The sequence below is a fragment of the Oculina patagonica genome, chromosome 12, assembly GCF_052425735.1.
Source record: "Oculina patagonica isolate OP01 chromosome 12, crgOcupat, whole genome shotgun sequence".
In the NCBI taxonomy this organism is placed as follows: domain Eukaryota; kingdom Metazoa; phylum Cnidaria; class Anthozoa; order Scleractinia; family Oculinidae; genus Oculina; species Oculina patagonica.
Genome location: NC_135769.1, coordinates 18,427,611 through 18,443,799, shown reverse-complemented (window position 1 = coordinate 18,443,799; position 16,189 = coordinate 18,427,611). Strand labels below are relative to the sequence as shown.

General features: G+C 44.7%; 1 protein-coding gene and 1 pseudogene across 2 annotated transcripts; both read right to left on the bottom strand.

Annotated features, from left to right (window-relative positions):
* Positions 1-684: 684 nt before the first annotated feature.
* On the bottom strand, positions 685-12,064 carry LOC144633361 (single-strand DNA endonuclease ASTE1-like; annotated as a pseudogene). The gene is made up of 7 exons (XR_013567053.1): positions 11,731-12,064; positions 7,592-8,499; positions 5,457-6,717; positions 4,795-4,881; positions 4,315-4,453; positions 2,786-2,882; positions 685-2,616 (listed from the first exon to the last, which is right to left on the bottom strand). The product of XR_013567053.1 is annotated as a single-strand DNA endonuclease ASTE1-like (transcript).
* On the bottom strand, positions 12,065-15,955 carry LOC144633470 (single-strand DNA endonuclease ASTE1-like). The gene is made up of 3 exons (XM_078492332.1): positions 15,537-15,955; positions 13,035-14,290; positions 12,065-12,318 (listed from the first exon to the last, which is right to left on the bottom strand). The coding sequence occupies exons 1-3, from the start codon at positions 15,953-15,955 to the stop codon at positions 12,065-12,067; spliced, it is 1,929 nt and encodes a 642-aa protein (XP_078348458.1).
* Between the last annotated feature and the right edge of the window lie 234 nt (positions 15,956-16,189).

The window sequence follows — 16,189 nt, the reverse complement described above, 5'->3', positions numbered from 1 at the left end:
ACTTATTAAACAGAATATCTGTACTTTTAATTAAAAGTCAAAGGGACATTAACATATACACGGCATCGTTTTTCAATCTGTCAATATCAGCAAAATTTTCTTGACCAATATCTTTTCTGCCAAGATATAAAGTTGAAGAAACTATTGGAAATCTTTTCTGAAATAAAAGTCACTAGGAACATCCATCCGCACACTATGCTCCAACTCGAATCAAACTAATTTTTTTAAAGCTGTATGGAACAAATTCATGACAGCTAAGGTCCGGTTTAAACGTCGCGCTTCACATGTGCTGAATCTAATTCAGGAATTAAAAGGCATGTGAAGTTCGACGTTTAAATCAGTTAAATTACGCATATCTTTGACTTGGCCAGTCGAAAATTCGACTAAGCTCGACAGTTACCTTCTACGTCGAACTTTACATGTGCCGAATTGAATGCATAAGTTATGCTAATTTATATGTAAATATAACAGGGTTTGTGACTGGCGAGTGAATACAATTTAAGGCGTGACTTAATGCTATAGAAAAAACTTTCTATAAATCGCTTCACAGCTCAGTTTAAACTTTTAAGGAAGTCGCGAACGAACAGCAACATCGGACGAATTTGGCTTATTTATTTATATTTCTTCTCACTTCCATTTCAAGAGTCTCAAATAAAATTCGTCCCGCTGGTGATCACGATCCGTTGCGTCGCGATATCTAGTGCGAGTCTTTCGTCTGAAGTTCGTCAGTGGTTCTAAGTTGAAATTTCCTTTATTTTATTTTCAGTGTATGGCGATGTTAGCACCTTACCACATAATGCTTAATCAGGGTAAACCCAGTGTACTGGAACCGTGTAACAACATTTTAATTTCTTTCACTGAAAACGCTTTATTTATTACCTATTTATTGACACTCGTTCTGGTATAAACACAAAACTTCGGTTATTTTTGATAAAATAGAGTTAAGGAATCACTTAGCTAACCTATAAACGGATAATATACCTTTTACGATTACGAAGTACTTTGATAATACATTGAAAACCCTTTGAAGTAGAATAAAAGTCAAACAGCTTTGTTATGGAATGATTTTGTAATCAGTACTCCCTAAACTGTGGTATGGGGAGGAGAGAGGGGGAGGGGGGGGGGGGACCCTATAGTAAAGGGAATGGAAAGTCTACGGGCACCAAAAACGGGAAATAGGATTCCCAAAATATTCTAAATTAGAAAAAGACGAATAAAGAGGCGGGACGGGGAACCTTGTGTACAAGTTACGGGAAGTGTAATGTCCCCCTCCCCTCCCCCTCGCCACATAACTAACCCAAACTACTCAATATCTTAGTATTTGAAATCAGGATTCACAATTAATATGTTACTATAATAGACCATCTTTGCATGCAAATCGTCGATATAAAAAGAGAAAATAGACACCGTCTGTTTGTCGTGTAGAAATAACCTGAAATGTGAGCCGTCTTCCGGCAAAAACTCCAAAATTTTCCAAAACTACTCCTATGTCTCTTTTTAATGTTTTTGAACAGTTGAAGATAAGCGTTTGTACAATCAAACGATATACTCCTGATACCAATAACAATAGAAAACGCGCACTTATAAAAAGGGGAAAAGTCACTATATGAATCTATTACAAGTCATATGGTGTGATGTACAGAATTACTTTTAAACCGGAGGTAACCGCAAAATAATATATTACTAAGGTAAGTAAAATCTGCATACGAGCCTAGTGGCCCAACAGCCCGGAGCTTATCCCGGTTTAAGTAGCATGAAGCGACTAGGAGTATTTCTACAACCCCCTGGATAGGATGCTAATCCATTGCAGGGTTATGGACAGGACTTATTCAGAATGTTGTTGCTACAGATACAGTATAGACAATGTTGTTTGAACACTCAACGGCAGCTTTCGCAAAGCCGCGGTCCATCTGCAAGTCTCCGCGTGAAATCTTAGTAAAAATCGTTGTCACTGTACGCAGTAAAATCGTCTGACCAGCTTTCATCAGACGACCACGAAAACGAGTCGCTCGCCTTGGCCTCATCCATCGACCACGTTCGTGATGGGTAGTGGTTGCGTGTTGATGGGAAAGACGATGTTGCTGACTTTGGGCGGGTTGTCGCATTGTGTGGTGTTTGACTTTTACTCCTATAAACCATAGCCATAGAATTGTGGGGCGCTGCCGACGAAGCTCTTGAGTCCGATGGATGAGATGGCGAATTGTAAACTGAGCGCGACACCTGTTTTGGCGGCGGTGCACCCCTCGGCGGTAGCGTAGATCGCGAGTGCCTTCTTTCACCTGTTGTAAAATTGTCGCTTTGGTTTGGGCCTGCACGTAGATGTATGTTTTGAATCCTGGCAGCGATTTCGTCTTCTTCGATATTTTGTGTGCATGCTCTTGGTGCCACCCTGTTGAATCTAGGTGTTACTGGTTGGGGTCTACCAGCGTAATGAGCCTTCGTATACACACTGGGCTGGGGTGTAGCTTCCAGGCGTGATGCGGAGGAGTACGGTTCTTCCCAGTGGTCTTCACGGTAACGTTCTGAAGAGGACAGAGGCAAGCTCCACCTTGACGCTCCATCTTGAGGGACCGGAGAGTCGTACATGGGTCGGTCACTACGCTGGAGGGAAATCTGCTGGGAATGAAGAAGAAATCATTTAAAAAACGCGACAGAATTTGCGCAAAAGCTTAAATTGGACACACACCTCAAAACCTGAATGGACGTACGGCTACATTGTGTAAAATATGTATAAGATCTGATCATAAAATAGATCAGAATAAAACGAACTTATTTGGCTACGTACATATCGAGATGGATGCACTTGCTGTTGCTGCTCCGTCGTAAACAGCTGGTTTGTCTGTCTTAGCTGATAAAATTCTTCCCGTCCTTGCTTTGTTAATCTAAAAAATAAATAATTATACGGAGCTTTTACTTAACTGAAGTTACAACTCAGCACGTTTGGTCTCATCTATGAGGCAGGGGGCACGTTTTTCCAATTTAACTATTGTTCATTCAACCGCCACCTCCTCCTCCCCCTCCCCCTCCCTCCCCCATATCAATTTTTTGCTCCAGTTTAAAAATTACATGTTAATTCTCTGAACTGATTTGCACACAATTCCTTTATTGGTAAATAATAAAGATGGTAAATTTTAAGCTCGGTGATAAATAGTGAAGAAGTTATTCAACATGACACGAGCGTGGGACAAAGAAAAAATCTGAGTCTCCGACGGGAATCGAACACATGGCCTCCCAGATACCGGTTGGGCGCTCTAACCAACTGAGCTACGCGAGACTCGTTGTGAACTGGGACATTTACTAGGTTGATATATGACACGCGTCCTGCATACTGCTAGGATTAGCAATGTCGAATTTATCAAATGTGTAGTAAAAAATAAAGATGGTAAATTTCAAGCTTGGTAATCCTAGAAGTATGCAGGACGCGTGTCATATATCAACCTAGTAAATGGCCCAGCTCACAACGAGTCTCTCGTAGCTCAGTTGGTTAGAGCGCCCAACCGGTATCTGGGAGGCCATGGGTTCGATTCCCGTCGGGGACTCAGATTTTTTCTTTGTCCCACGCTCGTGTCATGTTGAATAATTTCTTCACTAATTGTAAGCTCTGAGAATTTGATAGCATATCAAAATGATATCCTCAAGTTCGCGTCACCTGTCTTCAGTAAAATGAGCTGAAGTTGTCATGAGAAATGAGAGGTTGATCCTTCTAGGAAGTAAGATTTTTTATGGAACTTGTTCTCAGTTGGTCACATTTTTTACATGCTGATAGAGTGGTTTTCACTGAGTGTCGAAAGAAAGCCGCATTTGCATTGGTTTTGCATTGCTACGCTTTGTGATTGGTTTAAAAAAGTCCCACGCCACTCTCTCAGCAATCAAACCAAAACCAATCGTGACTCGCGCTCACATACGTTTTCCCGCCTTTTATGCCGGCTGGCTACATGTATTTACTTCGAGTTGTGATTGGATAATTGGATTATTTGCATCCTTTGTGATTGGCCAGAATGATTACTATGGTTTTAGTTTTAAGACACTCAATTGAAAAACTACTTCAAGGATATAGTAAAAATGCTACAAACTTAAACAAAGCTTGATTTTCGATATAGTGAAAATACTAGCAGCTAATTCGCTCAACCCCGTCCCCATATCAATGTTGGTCTGGCGTAAAAAAAGAAGCAGGATGAATTAGCAGCTCTCTGAAACAACAATGAACTAGGCGGGAGGGAAACGAAAATATTTTTTGTCCTCTTCTTAACTAAGTGCTTTTTGAAGCGTGTGGTACTCGCGCGAGATATTTTCTTAAGTAGTAAGCATTTGTACCTGGAAACTGCAGTCCTGTGGCTAACAGGAGCGTACGATTGGGCAGGGAAGCCAAAATTGTCTCTGGTTTGGTGTGCATTCTGTCTCGTGTCAGCGAAGTACTTTTTAATCACACCCACACCATTCTTCGCATTAATCGCTTGGAAGAAAGATAAGATAAAACAAAAGATATATTAGTAGTTCTGCGCTTGGTTTCTTAATTATAGTCTGCTTTTGAAGTCGTTTCGCCGTCTCGTTCAGCTACTTTCCCCAATCCCCTCGTAATTTTCTCCGCTCATCCCAGATCCTTTTCGCGCCGCTTTTCGCCCAGCGAACTCGTGCTAAATATAAGCCCATGGGCTTATGTTCGGGAAGACTTATGTTGGGACAGAATTTTGCGTCTGAGCTGATTTGGGCTAACCTTCAAAATTTTACGGAACTTTTTTTCAGAAAATTATTATACACGAAGAGTAAAATAACATTGAAAACGTTTTTTTCTACCTTTCTCTTCATTTGTTAATGCATTCCAAAGTTCTTTGTAGAGAACGCGATTGCTTGTAGAAGGAAGAAAATTTTCAGCCCTCCGACCTGAAAGTGAGAGGAAACAATAAGGATTTTAATTTTAAACTCAGGGCAAAGTTTTCGACAAGGGAAAATCTTCGAGACCTGTCATTCGAAAAATAACGTGGGATCTAGCCTATTAGTCAGTGTCGTTTTGTTCAATTTTTTGCAATGTTTTTTTGACTTAGAAGACCTTAGAAAACTGCTATCAAAGCTACTTTTCAAAGGTAACCATATGCCTGGGACATGCGCAATCAAATCATTTTTGTGTGTAGAAATAAAGAACACGAGTGAGCACATGTGAGAGAGAACATAAGTGAGTCTTACTCAAAGAGAACTCGTGCTAAAGCACACGTCTAAACGATGTATGTATGTGAGTGGCCGGAAAGGGGATCAATTCTTGACTTTCGTGCAAAACAAAGAAAGAAAAAAAAGACACATTGTGAGATAGGAACAAGTTGACGGATCATGTGGTACGTTGTTGCCAGCAACTCTCAGTATTCCAACAAAAATATGGAAAGGAAACAAGGCAAACAGGCCCAGCGTTCGCCCTCTTCCCCTCTCCCAGTAACAAGTGCCTGTTTATCGAGAGGGATACTTACCTTGATCCAGTTCAAACTGCAGATAATGCATCAGTTGTCCATTGAACGTCTTGTGAATACACGGTCTTTCTACCGGCTCAAGCAAAACAAAGTTCAGGTGGACGGCATCTCTCAAAACACACTGCCACTGAGCAAAGCTTTGTACCGCCCGCAGGTCAAACGGCTGGGGTAAGGACATTCTCCAGTTCCTTCTGGTACTTTCCATGTATTGTTCCCATGAGCCATCCTCTAGTTTAACACAGCTGCAGAGTAAAGCTTCAAGATGGTTCGTCTCCAACGATGGCTGCGCGTTACGTGCCAGAAAACGAAATGACGCTGCAATTAATTTAAACTTCTCCAGCAAAGACCTGATGTAAGCTGTGTTTGAATCGAGCGCATCTAGCAAAATCGTGAGCCTTTCTTCTTTATTGAGGCGTGGAATGAGGCTCACACCTGGGACCACGCCCTCTTGATAGGGAGCCACATTTGTCGGCTTGACCGTCATGCCCTCTCTGTCCCATTCTTGGATCGTCGTTATATTTCCTCTCCCGCGGTAAGCTGCAGCATCATTCAAGATGCCATACACAAACCGCCTCAGATGCTGGGAACAGCGATTTGCTGATATTTCCCCGCAATTTTCAACCTGGAATCTGAGCAAGACTGTTCCCGCTGTTAGGCTGCTCATGCAATTGATGGAAAACTGTCCATCGCGGAACCTGAGCAAAACCCACTCGTCGACTTCGCGGCCATTTTTAGACATAAGGGAGCTAGAAACCACGCCATGCTGGAAATAGCGCGACAAATTTGATTCCTTGATCGTGTATTCTTGCAGGGAGTGCTCAACAGCTTGTCTCAGTTGAACCCTACCATAAGAAGATACAATTTGGAGAACAAATTCTACCGCTTGTCTTTGTGTGCTTGAGCGCGGTACAATGGAGAGCAAACTTGCGATGCTTGCAAATCTTGCTTCTTTTCTGCTAAATCGACTCGTGGACGTCTGATTGTGACTAAGAGCCTGCACAAACGGTTCCAATGCATCCCAGCTACACAATCATTTCCCACTAGAGAGGCGAACAGAGGTAGCAATTCCTCGCGAATTCCAAGGTGTGATGCAAGCTTTCTTCGATGGAAAATATTGACTCTCAAGCGACTAGACTTCCAGTCGAAAGAGGAAAGTGGAATATAGCCACCTTTGATGTCAAAGATGAAGAAGTCACTGTCACTACTTAAAACGGGGCAGTTCCAAGCACTGGCCAAGGAGGCGATTTCAGCATCCGCTTCACTAAAAACAAATAAGAAGTCATCTTTCTAATTCGTCATTCATATGCGGAAATATGGTATCTGACAATACCATCTCAGTAGAGTAAAACATTTCTTGCAGACGTTTGCATGGTGGTAGCCAATGTTTTCATATCGCTAAGAAATTACTTATTAACTTAAAAAGCCTAGAAATTCAGGGTTCCATGCTGTTGGGAAAGCAGTTAAGACTTATCAAGGAATGAAATTTACCAAGATTTGATTCCCCCCGTCTCCGCTATGTTTTCAATTCCAAATATTAAAATAACAGCGCTTAAACGAAAATAGAGAAACTTCCTTTGACTCTCTCCCCAGTCCTTCTTCTTTTCCTACTTATCAAATTAGCATAAACAAACACAGCGTAGAAACGAAAGTATATTGAGTTTACTTATTTAAAATTAAGAGATAATTCTTTAACAAAAAACTATAGGGTAGTACATAAACAACTGATCACAACTGCCTTCATTTTCTTCCAAAATAGTTACGTTTAACTTGCGTAATGAACCAAATAAACGGGCTGCGCGGAATTAAGGAGAAAGCGAAACCGGAACCACTTACACCACAACCTGAATAACAATGTATTAAATATACCACAAAACTCGGCCATTTATAGCCCGCGTTCAAACATAATTCCTCCGTCCAACGCAGAAAGGACGCACGCTTCGTAGAAAAGGCGCTCACTTCGCAGAAAAGACGCTTGATTCGCAGAAAGTGTGCTCGCTTCGCAGAAAGATGTAGACCTCTATAGTTGCTCTTTTAGTAACAAGTAGCCGTGTTCCTGATGGGATGTCAACTTGACCTAGTTTGTCATTATGAGTGCATGCTACTTTGCAGTTACATTACATTGCATTACCACTTACTTGTCAGCGACAGCGAATTTTATGCCGCGATCCTTTAGCGCTTGCACAAATACAAGATTCGACAAAAGCGGAAGTAGGAAGACATCTCCATTAGTTGGCCTGCTATTCTTGGACAAGGCGTCAGCAGTTTGGATTCTCTCTACTGCTCTTTTCTTGAATGTTTCCAGCTTTTTGTCGCTTGAGTCGTGTGCGCCATCGAGGATTACAAAGGATTCTACGCCTTTAGAATCCAGCGCATCAAAAAACGAAAGTACAGCGTTGTAAAACTCGTAATATTGGCCTCCACATCTGCGGTCAAAACCATTGTCCACATAAAGAGCGCTATATAAGCTGGGTCCGTCTATGATAAGCTTTGTGTTTCGTAGCTCGATCTGTGTCCAAAGACCTCCAATCGAGTTAATGTAGCTGGTCAGTCCGCGAACACCCATCTCTCAAAGCACGAAACCGAAACTTAAAGAAAATCAACCATGCGAGCAACTTAACAACCAAAAAAATTAAAATGAAAGTTGGTCGCGTGACCCAAATGCAAAGGCCTGTTTTACTGGTGTTGGGGTGGGGCACTCTCAGTGGTGATAGCAGTTTACACCCCTTGCATGGGATTGTTGTTTACTTACTTCAGTATGCGTGTATTTTTAACCCTTTACTGCTTCCCATAAATGAAATGATGACAAAATCAAAATTTAGTTTCCTACTAAGTAAACTAAAATTTATTGCTGATTTAATGTAGTTATTTTTATATTAATTACATGAAAGCAAGTAGTTCAAACGCAAACTTCATTTCTAGTCTTGTACTTGATGAGGTAAACAAGTAAACGAACGTTGAGTCAATTAACTAAGTGTTTTAATCTAGAAGCTTTATTTCACCTCTACTGTCTCGACTAAACTTCTTGTTTTGGACATGTATGCTCCTGTTTTTTGTGCTTGTCCCTTTTTGTTCTCGGTCCTTTGTTTTCTCCCTTCTTCTTTTTCTGCTCTCTGTTCGCTGTCGTCTTTCCTTCTCTTTTTTGGGCTCTTCTCGCTCGGGGTTTTTTCTCTTTTCCTTGTTTCTTGCGTCTTTTTGTTTTTTTTTTTTTTTTTTTTCTCTTCCTTTTTTCCTCTTTTTCCCCTCTTCCTCCTTTCCTTTTCCTGCCTTCTTCTTCCTGCTTTTTTTTTTTTTTTTTCCCTCTCTTTTTTTTTTTTTGCTTGCTTTTCTTTTCGCTCGTTTTCCTCTCTCTTCCTTTCTGTGTCTGCTCCCTTCTCCTCTGTCTTTCCTTCTTCCTCCCTTTCTCTCTCTCTCTCCCCCTCCCTTCCCCCTTCTGTTCCTCCCTCCCCCCTCTCCTCCCTGTTCTCCTCCCCTTCCTCCTCCTCCTCCTTTCCCCTCCCTCCCCTCTTCCCCCCTTCCTCCCCCGCTCCTTTCTTTTTCTCTTCCCCTCCTTGTCCTTCTCCCCTTCCTTCTCCCCCCCCCCCCCCTTCCTCCCTCCCCTTTCCCCCCCCCCCTTCCCCCCTCTTTTCTTTCTCCTCCTCCCCTCCTCCCCCCCCCCCTCCTCTCCCTTTCCCCCCCCCCCCTCCCCCCCTCCTCCCCCTCCTTCCTTTCCCCTCTCCCCCCCTCCCCTTCTTCTCTCCCCCCTCTTTCTCCCTCCTCCCCCCCTCCTCCCCTCCTCCCCCTCCCTTTTTCCTCTTCTCCCCCCCCTCCCTTCTTGTGCCGTCGCCTCTTCTCCCCCTCCTCCTTCCTCCCCCCCCCCCCCTCCCCTTTCCTCCCCCCCTCCCCCCCCCCGTCCCTCCTCGTCCCCTCTCCCCTCCCCCCCTTCCCTTTTTCTGCTTTGGCCCCTCTTCCCCTCTTCGCCTTCGCCTCCGTCCCGCGGGGCCCCGCGGGCCCCCCCCCCCCCCTCCCCCTCCCCTCCCCGCGCCCCTCCTCCCCTTCCCCCCCCCCCTCTCCCCCCTCCTTCCTCCCCCTCCCCTCTCCCCCCCCTCCCCCCCCCCCCCCCCCCCTTTGCCCCTCCCCTCCCCGGCCCCCCCCTCCCCCCGCCCCCTGCCGCTCGCCCCTCCCCCCCCCCCCCCGCCCCCCCCCCCCCTCCCTCCCCCGCGCCCTTTCTTTTTTTTTCCTTTCTTTCTTTTTCTTCTTCGCTTTTTTTTTCTTTGGGGGTTTTCTTTTTTTTCTGTCTTTTTTTGTTTGGGTCTTTTGGCGTCTGTGTCGTTTTTCTCTGTTTTTTTCCTTTTTTCTTTTTTTTTGCCTTTTTCTTTTCTCTTTTTTTCCCCCTTCTTCTTTTTTTCTCCTCCTTTCTTCTTTCTTTTCTTTTCTTTTTCTTGTGTTCTCCTTTTTCGTGCGCTTTTGGTTTTTTTGTTCTGTTTCGCTTTTTTTTTTTTTTCTTTTTTTTTTTCTTTTTTTTTTTTTTCTGGTTTGTTTTTGTTTCTTCTGTTTTTTCCTTTTTTTTCTTTTTTCTTTCTCTCTTCTTTCTGGCTTCGCTGTGTCGTGTTTCTTTTCTCCCTTTTTTTTTTCTTTTCCTTTTCTCTGGCGTCTTTTCGTTCTCTTTCGTCCTGATTCTTGTGTTCTGTCTTCTTGCTCTCTTTCTCGTCCTCCCTCCTTCTTTTCTCTCTCTCCCTCTCCGCTCTTGTCTTCCCTTCTGTTCCTCTCCTCCGTCCTTCGCTTCTCCCTCCTGTTGCCTTTTTCTTCTGTGTGCCTTTCTTGTGCGCTGGCTTGCCTCTTCTTTGGCTTTTTGCTGCTCGTCTTGTGTCTCCTGCCTTCCTTTCCCCCGTCGGCTCCTTCGTCGTCCCGGTCGGGCGCGTGTTTTCCTTCCCTGCCTCCCCTCTCTTTTCCTTCTTTTTTCTCTCCTCCTTCCCCCCTTCCTCTCCTTTCCCTTTTGCTTCTCGCTCTGTCTCTCTCTCCCTCCTCCTTTTGCGTCGCCTTCCTTGTGTCTCCCTCGTGTGCTGCTGCCCTCTTCTCAGCTGCCTTTTTGTTTTTTTTTCCTCCTCCCTTGCCCTCCCTTCGTGGGGCTTCCTGTGGCTTCTTCTGACTGTCTTCTGCTCTTCTTTTCCTCTTTTCTTCTTGCCTGCATGTTTGTGAGCCTCTTTCTCTTTTCTTTTTTGTTCTTTCTCTCTCCCCTCCTTTCTTCGCTGGCTTTTTTTGCTCTTTGTTTCTCTTTTCCTTTCCGCTCGCCGTTCTTATCCTTCTTCTCGCTTTCTCCCCGCCCCTCCTCTCTTTCTTCTTTCTTCCTCTGTTCCCAGCTGCTTCGTCCGCCTCCTTCCCCTCCGGCGGCCCCGTTGGTGGGGTGTCCTTCTTCTATCCCCGTCCCGCCTCCTTTTTCTTCCCTCTTCTCCTCCCTCCTCCCCTCCCCCCTCTGTTCCTCCCCCTTGCCCCTCTCTCCCTTCCCTCCCTCTTGTTCTTTCCTTTCCTCCCCCCCGTCCTGGGGTCCCGCCCTCTCCCGCCTAGTCTCTCCTTCTGCTTCCTTTTCTTCTTCTCTCCTTTTTTTAGCCAACTTACCTTTCCTGAGGGTTCTGCTGTTGCTGTTCGTCCCTACTTTCCTTTCCTTTCTTTTTCCTCATGCTTCTCCTCCCGCCGCCGGGCCGGGCGCGTCTGGCCGCGTGCTGGGGGCCGTCCCGGGCGCCCGGGGGTGGCGGGTCTCGCCTCCGGCGCGCGGGCCGGGGTCGCGCAGCCATGCGCGTCGGGTCGGGCTTCGCCCGGCGTGGGGGCGCGCGGCTCGCGCACAATTTTCTTTTTGCGTTTTTAGTCGGGGCTCTCGCTGCGTCCGCTCCCCGCTTGTCGGCGCTTGCTGTCGTGGGGGGGGTCCGGGGTGGGCGTTTCTGGTGCTGCCTGCGTCTCTGCTGGCCAGCTCCACTGGTGGTGGCTTGGCCGCCCGATCGTCTCGTGCTTGTTGGGTTTGGTCACTTGTGTGCTTGGTGCCGCTTGATTGTCTCTCCCCTCCCGACCCTTTCGGACAATGTCTTTTTGCATGTTTCCGTGCTTGGGACTCATCATTACACTTCAGGGGGAGGGGTGGGGGGGGTTTGATCACAACCTTTAGATGGGAAACTGAAACATGAAATGATATTCTGAGTGCCTCTGTATGCCCTCCCCTATCTGGACTGCCTCCCTTTCATCTTGGTCTGTGAGGAGGTTCTCCACTCCGAGCACCTGTGTCCTGGTTATTCTTTGTTGCGCGGACGGGAGTCTCTCGGGATTGGACCAAGTACAAGATATCAGATTAACGGTTCGGGAAGCGGGCATGCTATGTACCTAAAAGCACAACTAACAATGAAACTGGTTTTCATCTCATTCGTTTTAAAAAGAAAAACAGTAAAAAGAGGGTGTCAGACAGGGGAACAACTGCAGTTGTCGATAGAACTTCGTGAAAATGCCGAACAATTGCCGATTGTTATCGATCAATCAGAAATTAGCTCGAGCACTCGAAAAGCAGTCACGTGCGCTTTTTGTTAGCAACCCCTCTGTCCGACGATAACCGCAGGCTCAGGAATTCAGTTTAATTGCTCCCAGTTCACCTATGCATCGTCCTCGTCCCATTGTTCAGCTCCCATGTCGCACAGAAGTGTAAATCGATTTTCCAAGGTTTCGTCTGCGGATTTTGTTGTTTTTGTCTTAACTTTTGAGCGGGACTTCTCTTTATTAGTCTTTTTGTTGTCTTGTCTCTCGTTCGTCGCCAACTTTTGTAACAGGTCACTGGTTACCGCGATGTAAAGTCTGTGGAATAAGCGAAACATTCCAAAATGAGGAATCAGTTGTTCCGGCTTGCAACCTGAGGAAAAAAAATGTGCGAAAGAAGGTAAGAATCGGGACTATAGTTTACCCTGCTTTTTTGTAAGGAAACTTCGGTGATGAATAGAGTAATGAGTGGGTGGTGATATAGGTGTCGCATAAGACCGTATTAAAAAAAAAATTAACAAGCTGCCTGAAGAATAAAATAGTGTGTACTGATTAATATTATATTCGTACAACTGAAAGTGTAACCTGTGATCACGCGTTCTTTTTTTCTCTCCGCGAAAAAAAAGAACGCCTGATCGCAGGTTATTGAAAGGCGCACTGAGCTTATAAATAGTGTTATCGGCGTGACTATAGGCTCCTGGCGTGACACGGAACCTGGATGAGCTGCTAGCGTGACGAAAACTCGGTAAGGGCAACAGGAAAACGATCTCGCGTGTTCGTGTGAAGGTAAGGTGCGCGTTCAAACCGCGTCTACGATAAAGGCAATTAAAGGGACTATTTCACGGATTTTACCAGATTTTTGAACAGCCAAAATTTATATTTGTGTCGCAGGGAACCTAAAAATAATGGTCCATCTTAATTAAAAATTGCTTTATTGGAGCACTTAAACCGAAAGTTAACGAGCATTTTTGGCTGCAGATGGCTCGGTAACGGATTTTTTGAAAAAATAAGGCTAATGCAAAAAAGTTCCTGGTGACATAAGCTATAAAAAGTATTCAAAATACTTGTTATGAGTTTTTATACATGTACCTTGATGCAATCGTTCTCGCAGACTATGTGCTAATTTTCCATTGAACGTCTTGTGAATACACGGTGTTTCTACGGGCTCAAGCAAAGTTTGATTCAGGTGAATGGCATCTCTCAAAACACACTGCCACTGAGCGAAGCTATGCGCAGCTCGTACATCAAATGGCTGAGAGGCGGAACGTTTTCTGTTTACAGCGTTTCCTTTCCGTTCGACTGAATCTTCTTGCAAGTTAACACAACAACAGAGCAAGGCGATGAGGTGGTTCATCTCTAACATTGGCTGAGCATTGTTAATGAGAAAACGAAGTGCCGCTGCAAATAATGTTAACTTGTTCGGTAAAGTCTTGATGTGCGTTGTGTCTGAATCGAGCGCAAACAAAAGACAATTCAAACGCTCTTCGGCATCAAGGAATGGGACAAGGCTCAAACCCGGGACCACGCCCTCTTGGTAAGGTACAACATTTGACGGTTTGACCGTCAAACCCTCTCTGTCCCATTCTTGGACCACCTTTATATTTCCCTTCTCTCCATGAGTTACACCATCGTTTAAGATGCCATACACAAATCTCCTCAGCCACAGCGAACAGCGATTGGCCGAAACTTCCCGACAATTTTCAACCAGAATTCCCAGTAAGAATTTTCCCGCTGTTAAGCTGCTCATACATTTGGTTGAAAAGTATCCATCGCGGAACCTGCGCAAAACCCATTCGTCGACTTCGCGGTCATTTTGAGTCCTAAGGGAGCTGCAAACCACGCCACCCTCGAAATAGCGCTGTAAATTCGATTCTGTGATTGTGTATTCCTGGAGAGAATGCTCGACAGCTCGTTTTAGTTGATCTCTGCTTTCAGTCGATTTTACCATTTTCAACGCGGACTGTAGCGCCTCTTCTTGTGTGCTTGACTCAGATAGTTCAGAGAGCATGTTCGCAATACTTGCAAATCTTGCTCCTCTTCTGCCGAAACCGTTCGGAGTATGAATGCGATTCAGTGCGAGATTGAACGCTGCTAATACATCGGAACTTACGTAATCATTCCCCGCCAAAGAAGCCAAAAGAGGAATCAATTCCGCACGAATTCTAAAGTGCGATGCCAGTTTTTTTCGATAGAAAATGCTGGCTGTTAAACGATCGGAGCTCCAGTTGAGAAATGCAAGTGGAATGTAACCTGCTTTGATATCAAAGATGAAGAAGTCGCTGTCACTGCTTAGTACGGGACAGTTCCAAGCGGAAGCCAGAGAGGCAATTTCCGTGTCGGCTTCACTGATGAGATAGAAACAAGATAACATGTTGACCGATTAGACGAGTTTAAAAAGGAAAATAGACATGTACTGTGAGCAGTACGCTAGCAGTGAAACCTTATCCCAAAAATCAAATAAGCCTTTGAAGAACAACGTACAGTAAGGGTGCAACTGATCTCCTTTAAAAGTCCTTAAGGGACGTGAAACATATACACATACCAAAGCAATTCCGTTCTGGTGGTCTTCGTGGAATTACCATAATTTTTAGGGTCAAAAAGGAATAAAAACTCCTCAAAGCCAAAAGCACACAATAAACACACAAACTGGGGTCTTTACAGATTCTTTCTTCCCGCAGAGGCTTGCAAGAGTGTTTTTTTATTCATACAAGCACGGGATAAGGGGGGTGGGGCGAGGCCATGCCTTGAGGTCCAAACCTTACCCATTTATATCCCAACTTTTGACAGAAAAAGTAACCCTCTCATATATCTTCCATAGAAAATGGTACTCCTTTCGCATAAATAGAGTAGAAAGACTACAACCCTTTTCAGGAGCCCATGGGGTCCTGCCTTTTTCTAAAGTTTTCACTTGAGTGACCCCTTGAACTACCTTGATGTTATCAACTATTAGGTGCAACGGTTTGATATATTTGGAAAGACCCTTAAGTACTTAAATGGTAGTTTCCATAACCATTCATTTTCTATACTCCGAGTCATAAAATATCTCCCATTTTAAATACCTCCATTGCCAGCTTGAAAAGGCACCCCTTTTGAGCGGAGCTAGTCTACAGTAGGAAATCCCCCCATCGGTTGAGGAGAGACGGACAGACTCAAGTCTAGCCTGTTCCAGGCGTTCGGTTAGTTGGGAAGCGGCGCGAGGAACGGCGAACGAAAAATGGGGAGGGCAACCGAACGCCTGGAACAGGCTAACTCAAGTCAAAAGAGATTGGTCATGGATCCCTTTAGAGAGTCCCCTTTCGACCCCTTGTAGATATTATATATCCCTATTCAATCTCCTTGTAGATAGCTTTTCCTAGAGATTCCGGAGATTGTTTAAAGACTATAAAAGTGAGCAAAAACCCCCGATCAACGTCGATAGACCCTCAATATGTTAGCTTTAGCCTCCCTCTACACGATACCCCCTGGGGAGTCCGTATCGCTGATTTTGTCCCTTGTGAAAGGTCTTCCGGAGGGGCTTTCGATACGGCTATTTTGTAATCAAATTATCGGCGCTTATCCGTGAAAACGAACATTGATTTTATCATTCCTTACCTGTCACAGACTGCGAATTTTACACCGCGATTCCTCAGCGCCTGTAGAAACACAAGCTTCGACAAAAGCGGATGTAAAAAAAGCTTATCATCGGCGGATTTCAACAGCGCGTTAGACGTTTTGATCCTCTCCATCGCTCTTGCCTTAAGTGTCTCAAGCTTTTTGTCGCTGGGATCGTGTGCGCCATCGAAGATCACATATGATTCCACACCGTTAGAAATCAGGGCATCGAAAAACGAAAGTACAAGGCAATAGAACTCATCGTATTGACCGCCACATCGGCAATCGAAGCCATTGTTTACGTAAAGGTAGTGACATAAACATGAGCCATCTATGACAAGTTTTGTGTTTTGAAGATCGATCGGTGTCCAAAGTGTTCCTTTTGAGTTGATATAGCCTGTGAGTCCGGGAATCCCCATCAGGCTAGAGCATCATGGCGCCAGCATCTTCCTTGTTACAAAATGTGCCAGGCGTCACAATTTCATTAAAGACAAATGCTTTTTTGGATAGGGCGGGGCAATACCGTAACTTTCAGTTTCTGGTAACCTGCGTTCAATCATGTAAATTTGATAGCTTGCAAAAAAGCAGGTAAAAAGCACTTATTATAGGTTTTTCAAAAAAAAAAAAAAGAGTGAAGTTCACGATTTCCAAGA

Coding starts and splice junctions, on each gene's coding strand:
- LOC144633470 (XM_078492332.1), bottom strand. CDS start 15,955: ATGGGGATTCCCGGACTCACAGGCTATATCAACTCAAAAGGAACACTT. Junction 14,291..15,536: donor AAATTCGCAGTCTGTGACAG/GTAAGGAATGAT, acceptor CTATCTCATCAG/TGAAGCCGACACGGAAATTG. Junction 12,319..13,034: donor GCGAGAACGATTGCATCAAG/GTACATGTATAA, acceptor TTTTTTCCTCAG/GTTGCAAGCCGGAACAACTG.